General features: G+C 46.7%; 1 protein-coding gene across 5 annotated transcripts in view; it reads left to right on the top strand.

The window, feature by feature from the left end:
* LOC132399944 (protein CBFA2T2-like) overlaps positions 1–12,005 on the top strand; it is a 199,016-nt gene that overhangs the window by 156,006 nt on the left and 31,005 nt on the right. For all 5 annotated transcript variants that reach the window (XM_059980909.1, XM_059980908.1, XM_059980910.1 and 2 more), the window contains exon 9: positions 6,042–6,110. In XM_059980909.1, coding sequence (XP_059836892.1) covers positions 6,042–6,110 — 69 coding nt within the window. The remainder of the gene's footprint in view (positions 1–6,041; positions 6,111–12,005) is intronic.

Here is a 12,005-nt window from a genome sequence, read left to right as displayed (position 1 = left end):
CTTCACTCTGATCCCTCACATTGGCTAGTTTTAAGGGGAAGAGTGTTGATCTGAATCCTTTGTGTCAAAAGAGAAAAGGGAGTTGCTCCGGGTAAATTGGGAGGAATCTACTGATTCCAAATTGTCTGTCACCTCCCCCAGTGTCCCTCTTCCCCTTTTTCCCATAGCCCACTCTCCTATCAAATTGCTTCTTCTCCAGCCCTTTGCCTTTTCCACCTACCATCTCCCAGCTCATTACATCATCCCATACCCCCACCCAGCATTTGACGTTTCAGGCCAAGCCCCTTCTTCAGGGCCAAATATGGGTGGTGCAGCTGGTAGATAAGCTGCCTCACTGCTCCTGTGTGTTAAGTTCAATCCGAACGGCTTGCGTTTTGCATTTCTCCCTGGCTGTCCTCCCCTCCGGGTGGGTTTGTAGGTTAATTGGCCTCTGTAAATTGTCCCTAGTCTGCAGGTGAAGGGTTGAAAACACGTGGGGGAAGGGAGAAGGGGGTGGGGGTAGGGAATTGATGGGAATAAAACAGGATGTAAGTGGGTGCTTCATGATAGTCACAGACTTGATGGGCTGAAGAGCCTGCTTCGACACTGTAGGATTCTATACAAAACTGGTGACTGCAGGTTAAAGCATGCTGTTGGTCTGGCCTGTGAGTCAAAAATGGCTGCCCAGCCTGTGAATAACATCTTGTGGGGGAGGAGTACAAGCTGGCAGGTTAGAGGTGAAACTGGCTAGAGGGAAGTTGGATTGTCTTTTTGTATCAAGATTAAGGACTTTCCCAGAATTACTCTTTTCCTTAGAACTATGCAATTCTTATCAGGCTGACAGATTTTAATGCTGGGGAAGTGAACGCACTTTGGGTAGATTTTTCCATTGGCTTTGTCACAGCCTCACGGTTAGGGTGCAGAGAGAAACTGTTTCTGGTCTCCGTTCCTCACCACACCCTGATTTCTGCCCTGTGGCTCACTCCAGGACCATATAACCATATAACAATTACAGCATGGAAACAGGCCATCTTGGCCCTTCTAGTCCGTGCCGAACACTTACTCTCACCTAGTCCCATTGACCTGCACTCAGCCCATAACCCTCCATCCCTTTCCTGTCCATATATCTATCGAATTTTTTTTAAATTGACAAAATCGAACCTGCCTCTACCACTTCTGCTGGGATTAGTGGGCACTCTCGGGCTCCTCACTCTAAGAACCACACACAGATGTTGATGGAGGAACTCAGCAAGTCAGGCATCATCTGTGGAGGGAAATGAACAGTCAACATTTTGGGCTGAGACCCTTCATCAGGACTGGAAAGGAAGGGGGAGGAACCAGAATAAGAAGGTGGGGAGTGGGGGAGGTGTATAAGATGGCAGGTGATAGGTGAGACCAGGCAATGGTGAAGGTGGGTGGGTAGGAGAGGGAGGTGAAGTGAGAAACTGGGAGGAAATAGCTAGAAGATAAAAAGGCAGAAGAGGAAGGAATCTGATGGAGGAACAAATGGAAGTAGGTGGGGAACTAGAGGGAGGTTGTGTGAGGGGAGGGGAGGGGAAAGCCGCTGAAGTGAGGGAAAATAAAGGTGGAGGGTCGGAGGTGTGGTAACAAAGGTAAGTGGAAAAATCTATGTTCATGCCATCAGGTTGGAGATTGCCAAGACAGAATAGGAGAGTTAGCTCCTCCAGCCTCATCATAGCAATAAAGGAAGCCATGGACGGACACGTTGGTGTGGAAATGGGAAGTGGAATTGAAATGGGTGGTGACTGGAGATCTTGATTCTTGTGGTCAGCCCTTCTTCAACATTCTAGGTTTTGCCCCCTTCCTTTCTCATCATGATGGAGTGCCTCAGCCCGAAATGTCAACTGTTTATTCCTCTCCATAGATACTGCCTGAGATTTCCGGCATCTGCAGAATCTCTTGGGCTCCTCATCCCATTGCCCCTCTGAGCCGTTGATCACGTGGCAACATGGGGCGGTGCATTTAAGCTTCATCCTGCCCTGGTTTCCCATCTATAAAACCTTAAGATATATAGGCCATTCAGCCCATCTAATCATGGCTGGTTATCCTGCTTTGTCACTGTAACTTTTGGCGCCCTTACCAATTATGAACTATTAACCTCCGCTTAAAATATACCCAATGACTTGGCCACGCAGCCATCTGTGGCAGTGAATTCCACAGATTTACCACCCTCTGGCGGAAGAAATTCCTCCTCATCTCTGTTCTAAAGCTTTTATTCTGGGGCTGCGTCCGCTGATCCTCGACTCCCCCCACCCTCCTGCACCTTTCCCCACTCTGGCCCATCACATTTTGTGACCGCGCCCAGTGTCAATTGACTCCACACAAAATGGTGCCTTGCCATCTTGATTGCTTGTCACTCCTGTATGTGGCTGAGGTCCCTTCCCTGCCTCGGCTCATGCAGGCAGCTTGACGGTGCTGAATGAACAGCCGGTCTATCTGAGCTGAAGAAAGTGATTTGCATTCACGTGTTGTCTTTCACAAGCTCCCCGGAATTCATTATACCTTTCCGAAATGCAGTCATTCAGATGTAAAGCAGTGCAAATAATTTGTATACAGGAAGATCCCAGAGCTAGCAAAGGAACGCTGCAGGTCATCGGGGAACTGTTTCATCTAGGGAATCCAAGTCCGGTTTATTATCACTGACATATTGGGGCAGCACAGTAGAGTAGTGGTTAGCTAACGCTATTACAGTGCCAGCGACCCAGGTTCGATTCCTTCACCATCTGTAAGGAGTTTATACCTTCTCCCCATGGCTGTGTGGGTTTCCTCCTTTTGCCCCAATTTCCTCCCACATTCCAAAGACGTACAGGTTAGTAGGTTAATTGGGCTTACAGGTACAATTGCGTGCAGTTTCTCTACATACTAATGTGAAACAGTGCAAATAACTTGCACGCGGGGGAGCAGTTCCTACAGCAAGCAATTTTAAGTTGAGGAGATCATCAAGGACGTTCATCAGGGAATTTAGAATCAGGTTTATTATCACCGACCTATGCTGTGAAATATGTTACAAGGATGTCAGCAGGCCAGGGGTGTCATCAGGACTAACTGTAAGGGTCTCGGCCCGAAACGTCAACAGTGCTTCTCCTTATAGATGCTGCCTGGCCTGCTGTGTTCCACCAGCATTTTGTGTGTGTTGTTTGAATTTCCAGCATCTGCAGATTTCCTCGTGTTTACAAGGATGTTGCCTGGATTGGGGAGCATGCCCTATGAGAATAGGTTGAGTGAACTCGGCCTTTTCTCCTTGGAGCAGCGGAGGATGAGAGGTGATATGAGATGATGAGAGGCATTGATCGTGTATATAGTCAGAGGCTTTTTCCCAGGGCTGAAAAGACTAATATGAGAGGGCACAGTTTTAAGGTGCTTGGATGTAGGTACAGAGGAGATGTCAAGGGCAAGTTTTTTACTCAGAGAGTGGTGAGTGCGTGGAATGAGCTGCCAGCAATAGTGGTGGAGGTGGAAACAATAGGGTCTTTTAAGAGACTCCTGGTACATGGAGCTTAGAAAAATGGAGGGCTATGGGTAATCCTAGGTAATTTCTAAAGTAAGGACATGTTCGGCACAGCTTTGTGAGCCAAAAGGCCTGATTTACGCTACAGGCTTTCTATGTTTTCACAGCAGCGGTACAGAATAAAACATAAAAATTACAGAGTTACAAAATAAATAAATAGTGCCAAAGTCAAAGAGGAAGGTAGTGCTGATGACTGCCCGATCGTTTCCAGGCTTGTGTTTGCAATCCTTTTTTTTTATAAACACTACCACATTATCCTTACCCTTATTGTAGGAAGGATGTGGAGGTTTTAGAGACGGTGCAGAGGGAAATGTACCAGGATGCTGCCTGGATTGGAGAGCATGTCTGGTTGAGAGGAAAGGTTCAGTAAGCAGGGGCTTTTCTCCTTGGAGCGAAAGAGGATGAGGGGAGATTTGATAGAGTTGTACTAGATGATGAAAGACGTAGGTAGAGTGAACAGCCAATGCCTTTTTCCCAGTGTATAAATGGCCAATACAAGGAGGCATAATTTTAAGGTGATTGGAGGACTGTATGGGAGGGGTGTCAGGTAGGTGTTTTACAGAGAGATTGGTGGGTAGTGGTAGAGGCAAATACATTAGGGACATTTATAAAGCATGTGGATGATGGCAAAATGGTGGGCTACGTGGGGGAAGGGTTCGATTGATTAGGAAGTTGGCATGACATTGTGGGCTGAAGGGGTTGTGCTGTGCGGTACTGTTCTACAGTACTGTGCAAAAGTCTTAGGCACGTACTGTACATAGAGCTAGGGTGACTAAAACTTGTATAGTACAGGATTTGTCAGTGCAGAGCAGACGTCAGGTTTGTAAATCTGGCAGGAGCAAAGGATGTTGGGAATGGCGAGGGTGGAGCGCCGTGGGAGGGGTGTGGGACAAGTGGCAGAGAAGGAGAGCCAGGATGGGAGGTGTGGGTGCAGACACATCCAGCCCTGAGACACCAGGCAAGGGCAATTGATCCAAACAATTGGATTATCGCTCATATGAGAATGTCTTCCTGATGCTTCCCACTCCCTCCCTCTCCCTTCCCCTTTCCCATCCATGATTCCCTCTCCCTTCCCCTTTCCCCATCCATGATTCCCTTTCCCCATCCATGATTCCCTCTCCCTTCCCCTTTCCCCATCCATGATTCCCTCTCCCTTCCCCTTTCCCCATCCATGATTCCCCTCTCCCTGCCCCTTTCCCACTCTCAGTCCACAATAGAGACCCTCATCAGAATCAGGTTTATCATCACTCACATAGGTCATGAGGTTAGTTAATATTGTAGCAGCAGGTGCTGCAGTGCATAAAATTAGTACAAAGGTCTTCGGCTCCCTAGCTATATAAATGCACCCAAGACTTCTGCACCGTGCTGTATGTCCTATATTCTATCTGAGCAAGTAGCTGCCGCAGAGTTGTAGTCATAGAGAGATTAATAATGAAAAAGGCCCCTCAACCTATTGAGTCCATATCAACAATCAAACATCAATTCTACTTTATCCTATCCTGGTCACCAAATTATAGGAAAGATGTCAACAAAATAGAGAGAGTACAGAGAAGATTTAGCAGAATGTTACCTGGGTTTCAGCACCTAAGTTACAGAGAAAGGTTGAACAAGTTAGGTCTTTATTCTTTGGAGCGTAGAAGGTCGAGGGGGGACTTGATAGAGGTATTTAAAATTATGAGGGGGATAGATAGAGTGATGATGTGGTTAGGCTTTTTCCATTGAGAGTAGGGGAGATTCAAACAAGACGACATGAGTTGAGCGTTAAGGGGCAAAAGTTTAGGGGTAACATGAGGGGGAAATTCTTTACTCAGAGAGTAGTAGCTGTGTGGAACGAGCTTCCAGTAGAAGTGGTAGAGGCAGGTTCGGTATTGTCATTTAAAAAAAAATTGGATAGGTATATGGACAGGGAAGGAATGGAGGGTTATGGGCTGAGTGCAGGTTGGTGGGACTAAGTGAGAGTAAGCGTTCGGGACGGACTAGAAGGGCCGAGATGGCCTGTTTCCATGCTATAATTGTTATATGGTTATATTCTTCCTCTTCTCATGATCTCATCAGCTCCCCGACGTTCTATCAGTCATCAACACTCCAGGATCAATTTTACCATGGCAGTCGGTTCACCAGTCCACACGTCTGGGATGTAAGAGGAAACCCACGTGGTCACAGGGGAAATATGCAGACTAGACACAGAAAGCGAGAGAATGCCCGAGGTCTGGATTGAACCAGGTTTCTGGGTCTATCAGGTAGCAGCTCGGCTATTTGCTCCCCCAGTGTTTGAAGTCTGCTAAAAGAAGGCAGATCTGACAGTGCAGCATGAGGGGGATCTGGCTCCACAAGCCACTGTGGAAATAAGGAAACAGTTTCAGGCTGAAACCTTTCAGTTGTCACTATATTGCCTGAGGAAGGAGACCTCTCCAATCCTCTGATGTCATCATTTGCCAGGATGCAGTGTTCCTCTCGCTGAACCTGTTGTCTCCACGGGTGAAAGTAGGGGAAAAGGCTTCCATTTACTCGAAGTTGATTTGTGTCTCTTTAGAGCTTCTTCGGGAGATCACTCACCGACCAGCGGCTGGCTACGTCCCTGATGACATCTGGAAAAAGGCAGGTAAGCCATACTGGAGATCATTTCACCTCGCTTGGTTTAGATTACAGCAACTCGTCTGCTCTGAACATAAAAATCAGAGGGAACCAGAGCAGCGGTCCAGACCTTTAACCCTGTAAGGTTGTGGTTGACCCGCTTCCTCGCAGCCATTTTCCTTTGTTGTTTCCTATAGTGGGGGAGTCTAGGACCAGAGGACACAGCCTCAGAGTAGAAGGACGCCCCTTTAGAACATAGATGAGGAGGAATTTCCTTAGCCAGAGGGTGGTGAATCTGTGGAACTCAACATACAGACATCTGTGGAGGCCAAGTCATTGTGTATATTTAAATCAAGTGTTGGTAGGTTCTTGATTAATCAGGGTGTAGAGTTATGGGAAGAAGGCAGGAGAATGGGGTTGAGAGAGATGATAAATCAGCCATGATGGAATGGCAGAGTAGCCCGGATGGGCCAAATGGCCTAATTCTGCTCCTGTGTCTTACAGTCTTATGGACTGATTGCAATGACTGGGTCTCAACAACTATCCAGAGTAGAAAATCACAAAGGTTCACTACCTACCACTTGAAAAAAATCTCTTTTCTTCTCAGTCTTAAACATCCTAACACTTGTTCTCAAACTCGGCCCTACATAGTCCTCTATTTTTCTATCGTCCATGTGCCTATCTAGGAGTTATTTAAATGTCCTAATGTACCTGCGTCTGTCACCACCCCTGGCAAGGCACCCACCACTCTGTAAAAAACCTTAAGGCGTAAGATATTTTCCCTCTATACTTTCCTCCAGTCTCTGACACCCCCCAATGTTTTCAATAGTTCCATTTAATGTCAGAGAATGCACACAGTATACAACCAGAAATTCTTACTCTCCCCAAAGAATAAATGACAGAAAAATGTTAGAATCACCTCCCCCCCCCAAACACAAGCAGCTGCAAAGCATCAACCCTTCCCCACTTGTTCCAGCAGGAAGCATCAGTGCCCACCAACCACCTCCTATCCTGCAATCACCTTAAAATTATACCCCCTCTATTAGCTATTCCTGCCCTGGGAAAAGTCTCTGGCTATCCATTTGACGTGTACCTCTTATCTTCTTGTATGCCTGTATTAAGTCATCACTCGTCCTCTTTTGCCCCAAAGAGAAAAGCCCTACGTTTCTCAACCTTTCTTCATAAGACGTGCTCTCTAATCCAGGAAGCATTCAGATAAATCTCCTTACTCACTCTCTAAAGCTTCCACAACTTTTCTGTAATGAGGCGACCAGAACTGAACACATTATTCCAAGTGTGGACTAATTAAAGTTTTGTAGAACTGCAATGGGACCTTTGGTGTGGAAACATCGCAATAGATGAGTGTAGTTATCCCCTTTTGTTGAAGAGCCTGATGACTGAGGGGCAGTAAATGTTCTGGAACCTGGTGGTGCGAGTCCTGAGGCTCTTGTACCTTCAACCTGATGGCAGCAGTGAGAAAAGAGCACGGCCTGGGTGGTATGGATTTTTGATGATGGCTGCTGCTTTCCTGTGACAGTGTTTCATGTAGAGGTTTTCAATGGTTGGGAGGGCTTTACCCATGTTGTACTGGGTTGAATCCACTACTGAGGTGACCTCTACGTTAAATACTAGGTTTTTAATAAAATGTTTTGCAAGTTTGGATTTTTTTTGTCCACGTAAAGTTAATGGCATTAGATTAAAAAAAGAATCTTCACCTCCTGTTGGTGGTAACGAAAGGATAATATTAACATTGAAGAAAGACTACCAATAATGAACTGTGATACTTAGTCACTAAAATACCTTGGTGATCTGCCAGACAACGTGGCCTTCCATTGATCAGGGTCACCCATGGACATTGCAGTCCAGCTCTGCGTGATACACAAGCCAGTGCAGTATGATATAGAGGGTAGGTTAGACAATAGACAATAGGTGCAGAAGTAGACCATTCGGCCCTTCGAGCCTGCACCACCATTCTGAGATCATGGCTGATCATCTACAATCAATACCCGGTTCCTGCCTTGTCCCCATATCCCTTGATTCCCCTATCCATAAGGTACCTATCTAGTTCCTTCTTGAAAGCATCCAGAGAATTGGCCTCCACTACCTTCCGAGGCAGTGCATTCCACATCCCCACAACTCTCTGGGAGAAGAAGTTTTTCCTTAACTCTGACCTAAATGACCTACCCCTTATTCTCAAACCATGCCCTCTGGTACTGGACTCTCCCAGCATCTGGAACATATTTCCTGCCTCTATCTTGTCCAATCCCTTAATAATCTTATATGTTTCAATCAGATCCCCTCTCAATCTCCTTAATTCCAGCGTGTACAAGCCCAGTCTCTCTAACTTCTCTGCGTAAGACAGTCCAGACATCCCAAGAATTAACCTCGTGAATCTACGCTGCACTTCCTCTACAGCCAGGATGTCCTTCCTTAACCCTGGAGGTCAAAACTGTACACAATACTCCAGGTGTGGTCTCACCAGGGCCCTGTACAAATGCAAAAGGATTTTCTTGCTCTTGTACTCAATTCCCTTTGTAATAAAGGCCAACATTCCATTAGCCTTCTTCACTGCCTGCTGCACTTGCTCATTCACCTTCAGTGACTGATGAACAAGGACTCCTAGATCTCTTTGTATTTCTCCCTTACCCAACTCTACACCGTTCAGATAATAATCTGCCTTCCTGTTCTTACTCCCAAAGTGGATAACCTCACACTTATTCACATTTAACGTCATCTGCCAAGTATCTGCCCACTCACCCAGCCTGTCCAAGTCACCCTGAATTCTCCTAACATCCTCATCACATGTCACACTGCCACCCAGCTTAGTATCATCTGCAAATTTGCTGATGTTATTTTCAATGCCTTCATCTAAATTGTTGACGTAAATTGTAAACAGCCGTGGTCCGAATACCGAGCCCTGTGGCATCCCACTAGTCACCACCTGCCATTCCGAGAAACACCCATTCACCGCTACCCTTTGCTTTCTATCTGCCAACCAGTTTTCTATCCATGTCAATGTCTTCCCTCCGATGCCCTGAGCTTTGATTTTACCCACCAATCTCCTATGTGGGACCTTATCAAATGCCTTCTGAAAATCGAGGTACACTACATCCCCTGTCTAACTTCCTGGTTACATCCTCGAGAAACTCCAACAGATTAGTCAAGCATGATTTACCCTTGGCAAATCCATGCTGGCTCGGCCCAATCCTATCACTGCTATCTAGATATGCCACTATTTCATCCTTAATAATGGACTGTAGCATCTTCCCCACCACCGATGTCAGGCTGACAGGTCGATAGTTCTCTGTTTTCTCCCTCCCCCCTTTCTTAAAAAGTGGGATGACATTAGCCATTCTCCAATCCTCAGGAACTGATCCTGAATCTAAGGAACATTGGAAAATGATTACCAATGCATCCGCAATTTCCAGAGCCACCTTCTTTAGTACCCTAGGATGCAGACCATCTGGACCTGGGGATTTGTCAGCCTTCAGTCCCATCAGTCTACTCATCACTGTTTCCTTCCTAATGTCCATCTGTTTCACTTCCTCTGTTACCCTATGTCCTTGGCCCATCCATACATCTGGGAGATTGCTTGTGTCTTCCTTAGTGAAAACAGATCTAAAGTACTCATTAAGTTCTTCTGCCATTTCTCTATTTCCCATAACAATTTCACCCAATTCATTCTTCAAGGGCCCAACAGTGTTCTTAACTATCTTCTTTCTCTTCACATATCTAAAAAAGCTTTTGCTATCTTCCTTTATATTCCTGGCTAGCTTGCGTTCGTACCTCATTTCTTCTCCCCGTATTGCCTTTTTAGTTAAGTTCTGTGTTTCCTTAAAAACTTCCCAATCATCTGTCCTCCCACTCACCTTAGCTCTGTCATACTTCCTTTTTTTTTAATGCTATGCAATCTCTGACCTCCTTTGTCAACCACTGTGGCCCCTTTCCCCCCTTTGAATCCTTCCTTCTCCGGGGGCTGAACTGATTTTGCACCTTGTGCATTATTCCCAAGAATACCTGCCATTGCTGTTCCACTGTCTTTTCTGCTAGGCTATCCGTCCAGTCAACCTTGGCCAGCTCCTCCCTCATGGCTCCATAGTTTCCCCTGTTCAACTGCAACACTGACACCTCCGAGCTGCCCTTATCCTTCTCAAATTGCACATAAAAACTTATCATATTATGATCACTACCTCCTAATGGCTCCTTTACTGCAAGATCGCTTATCAAATCCTGTTCATTACACAACACTAAATCCAGAATAGTCTTGTCCCTGGTCAGCTCTTGTACAAGCTGTTCCAAGAATGCATTCCATCGGCACTCTACAAACTCACTATCCTGGGGTCCAGCACCAACCTGATTCTCCCAGTTCACCTGCATGTTGAAATCCCCCATAACTACTGCGACATTACCTTTGCCACATGCCAATGTTAACTCCCTATTCAACTTGCACCCAATATCCATGCTACTGTTTGGTGGCCTGTAGACAACACCCATTTGGGTCCTTTTGCCCTTACTGTTCCTCAGTTCTATTCATACAGACTCTACTTCTCCTGACCCTATGTCCCCCCTTGCAAAGGACTGAATCTCATTCCTCACCAACAGGGCCACCCCACCCCCTCTGCCCACATTTCTGTCCCTACGATAGCACGTATACCCTTGTACATTCATTTCCCAGGTCTGATCTCCCTGCAGCCATGTCTCCGTTATCCCAACAACATCATAGTTACCCATTCGCACCTGAGCTTCAAGCTCATCCGCCTTATTTCTGACACTTCGTGCATTCAGATATAGAATTTGTAGCCCATTTCTCCTCTCTCTGTTTGAATCGCTGCCTATTGTGCTTAACCCAGCTCCCCGAACTCCCATCGGGCTACACGCCCCTAGAATTTTGTTGTCCTTCCTAAATTTACTTATTCTTTCAACACATGTTCCGTCAGACCATCCCTCTGTACATGTGTCCTCCTTATCACTTGTTCTGCCTCAGCTTTCTCTACTATATTCCGGAACCGTGTAGTCCCCACCTGTCCTTTAATCTTCCTCTCGCTATCCTCCCTCACATTCTGGATCCCTGCCCCCTGCAAATTTAGTTTAATCACCCCCCCCCCCCCCCCCCAGAAGCACTAGTAAACTTCCCTGCAAGAATGTTAGTACCACTCCAGTTCAGGTGTAAACCGTCCCTTCAGAACAGATCCCACCTTCCCTGGAACAAAACCCAGTTATCTACAAACCTGAAGCCCTCACTCACACGTGGCACAGGTAGCAATCCTGAGATTGTTACCCTGGCGGTCCTGCTCTTCAGCTTCGCACCTAACTCCCTGAACTCCCTACGCAGGACCCCCTCACTCACCCTACCCACGTCATTGGTCCCTACATTTACCACAACATCTGGATTCTTGCCCTCCCTCTCCAGAATAACCTGCACCCGATCTGAGATGTCTCGGACCCCGGCTCCAGGGAAGCAACATACAATCCGAGACTCCCGATCTTCCCCACAAAATCTCCTATCTGCCCCCCTGACTGTAGAATCCCCTATCAATACCGCTCTCTTCTCTTCCCTCCTCCCCTTCCTAGTCGAGGGTCCAACTTCAGTGCCAGAGACAGGACCACTGCAGCTTGTCCCTGGTAGGTCATCCCCACCAACAGTATCCAAAACGGTATACTTATTTTTGATGGGAATGGCCACATGGGTGCTCTTCTCTCTCTGTCTGCTCCCCCTGCCTCTCTTGACTGTCACCCATTTGCCTACCTCCTGTCTTTTTGGTGTGACTGCCTCCTGATAACTCTTATCTATCTCTGCCTCTGCCTCCCGAATGATCTGTAGTTCATCCAGCTCCTGCTCCAACTCCCTAACTCAGTCTGATAGGAGCTGCAGCTGGATGCACCTATTGCAGGTGTGGTCATCAGGGACAACTGTGTTGGCCCT

The sequence above is a fragment of the Hypanus sabinus genome, chromosome 9 (genome assembly GCF_030144855.1).
Source record: "Hypanus sabinus isolate sHypSab1 chromosome 9, sHypSab1.hap1, whole genome shotgun sequence".
In the NCBI taxonomy this organism is placed as follows: Eukaryota; Metazoa; Chordata; class Chondrichthyes; order Myliobatiformes; family Dasyatidae; genus Hypanus; species Hypanus sabinus.
The sequence above is the reverse complement of the archived record's forward strand: the minus strand, read 5'-3'. Positions and strand labels throughout refer to the sequence as shown.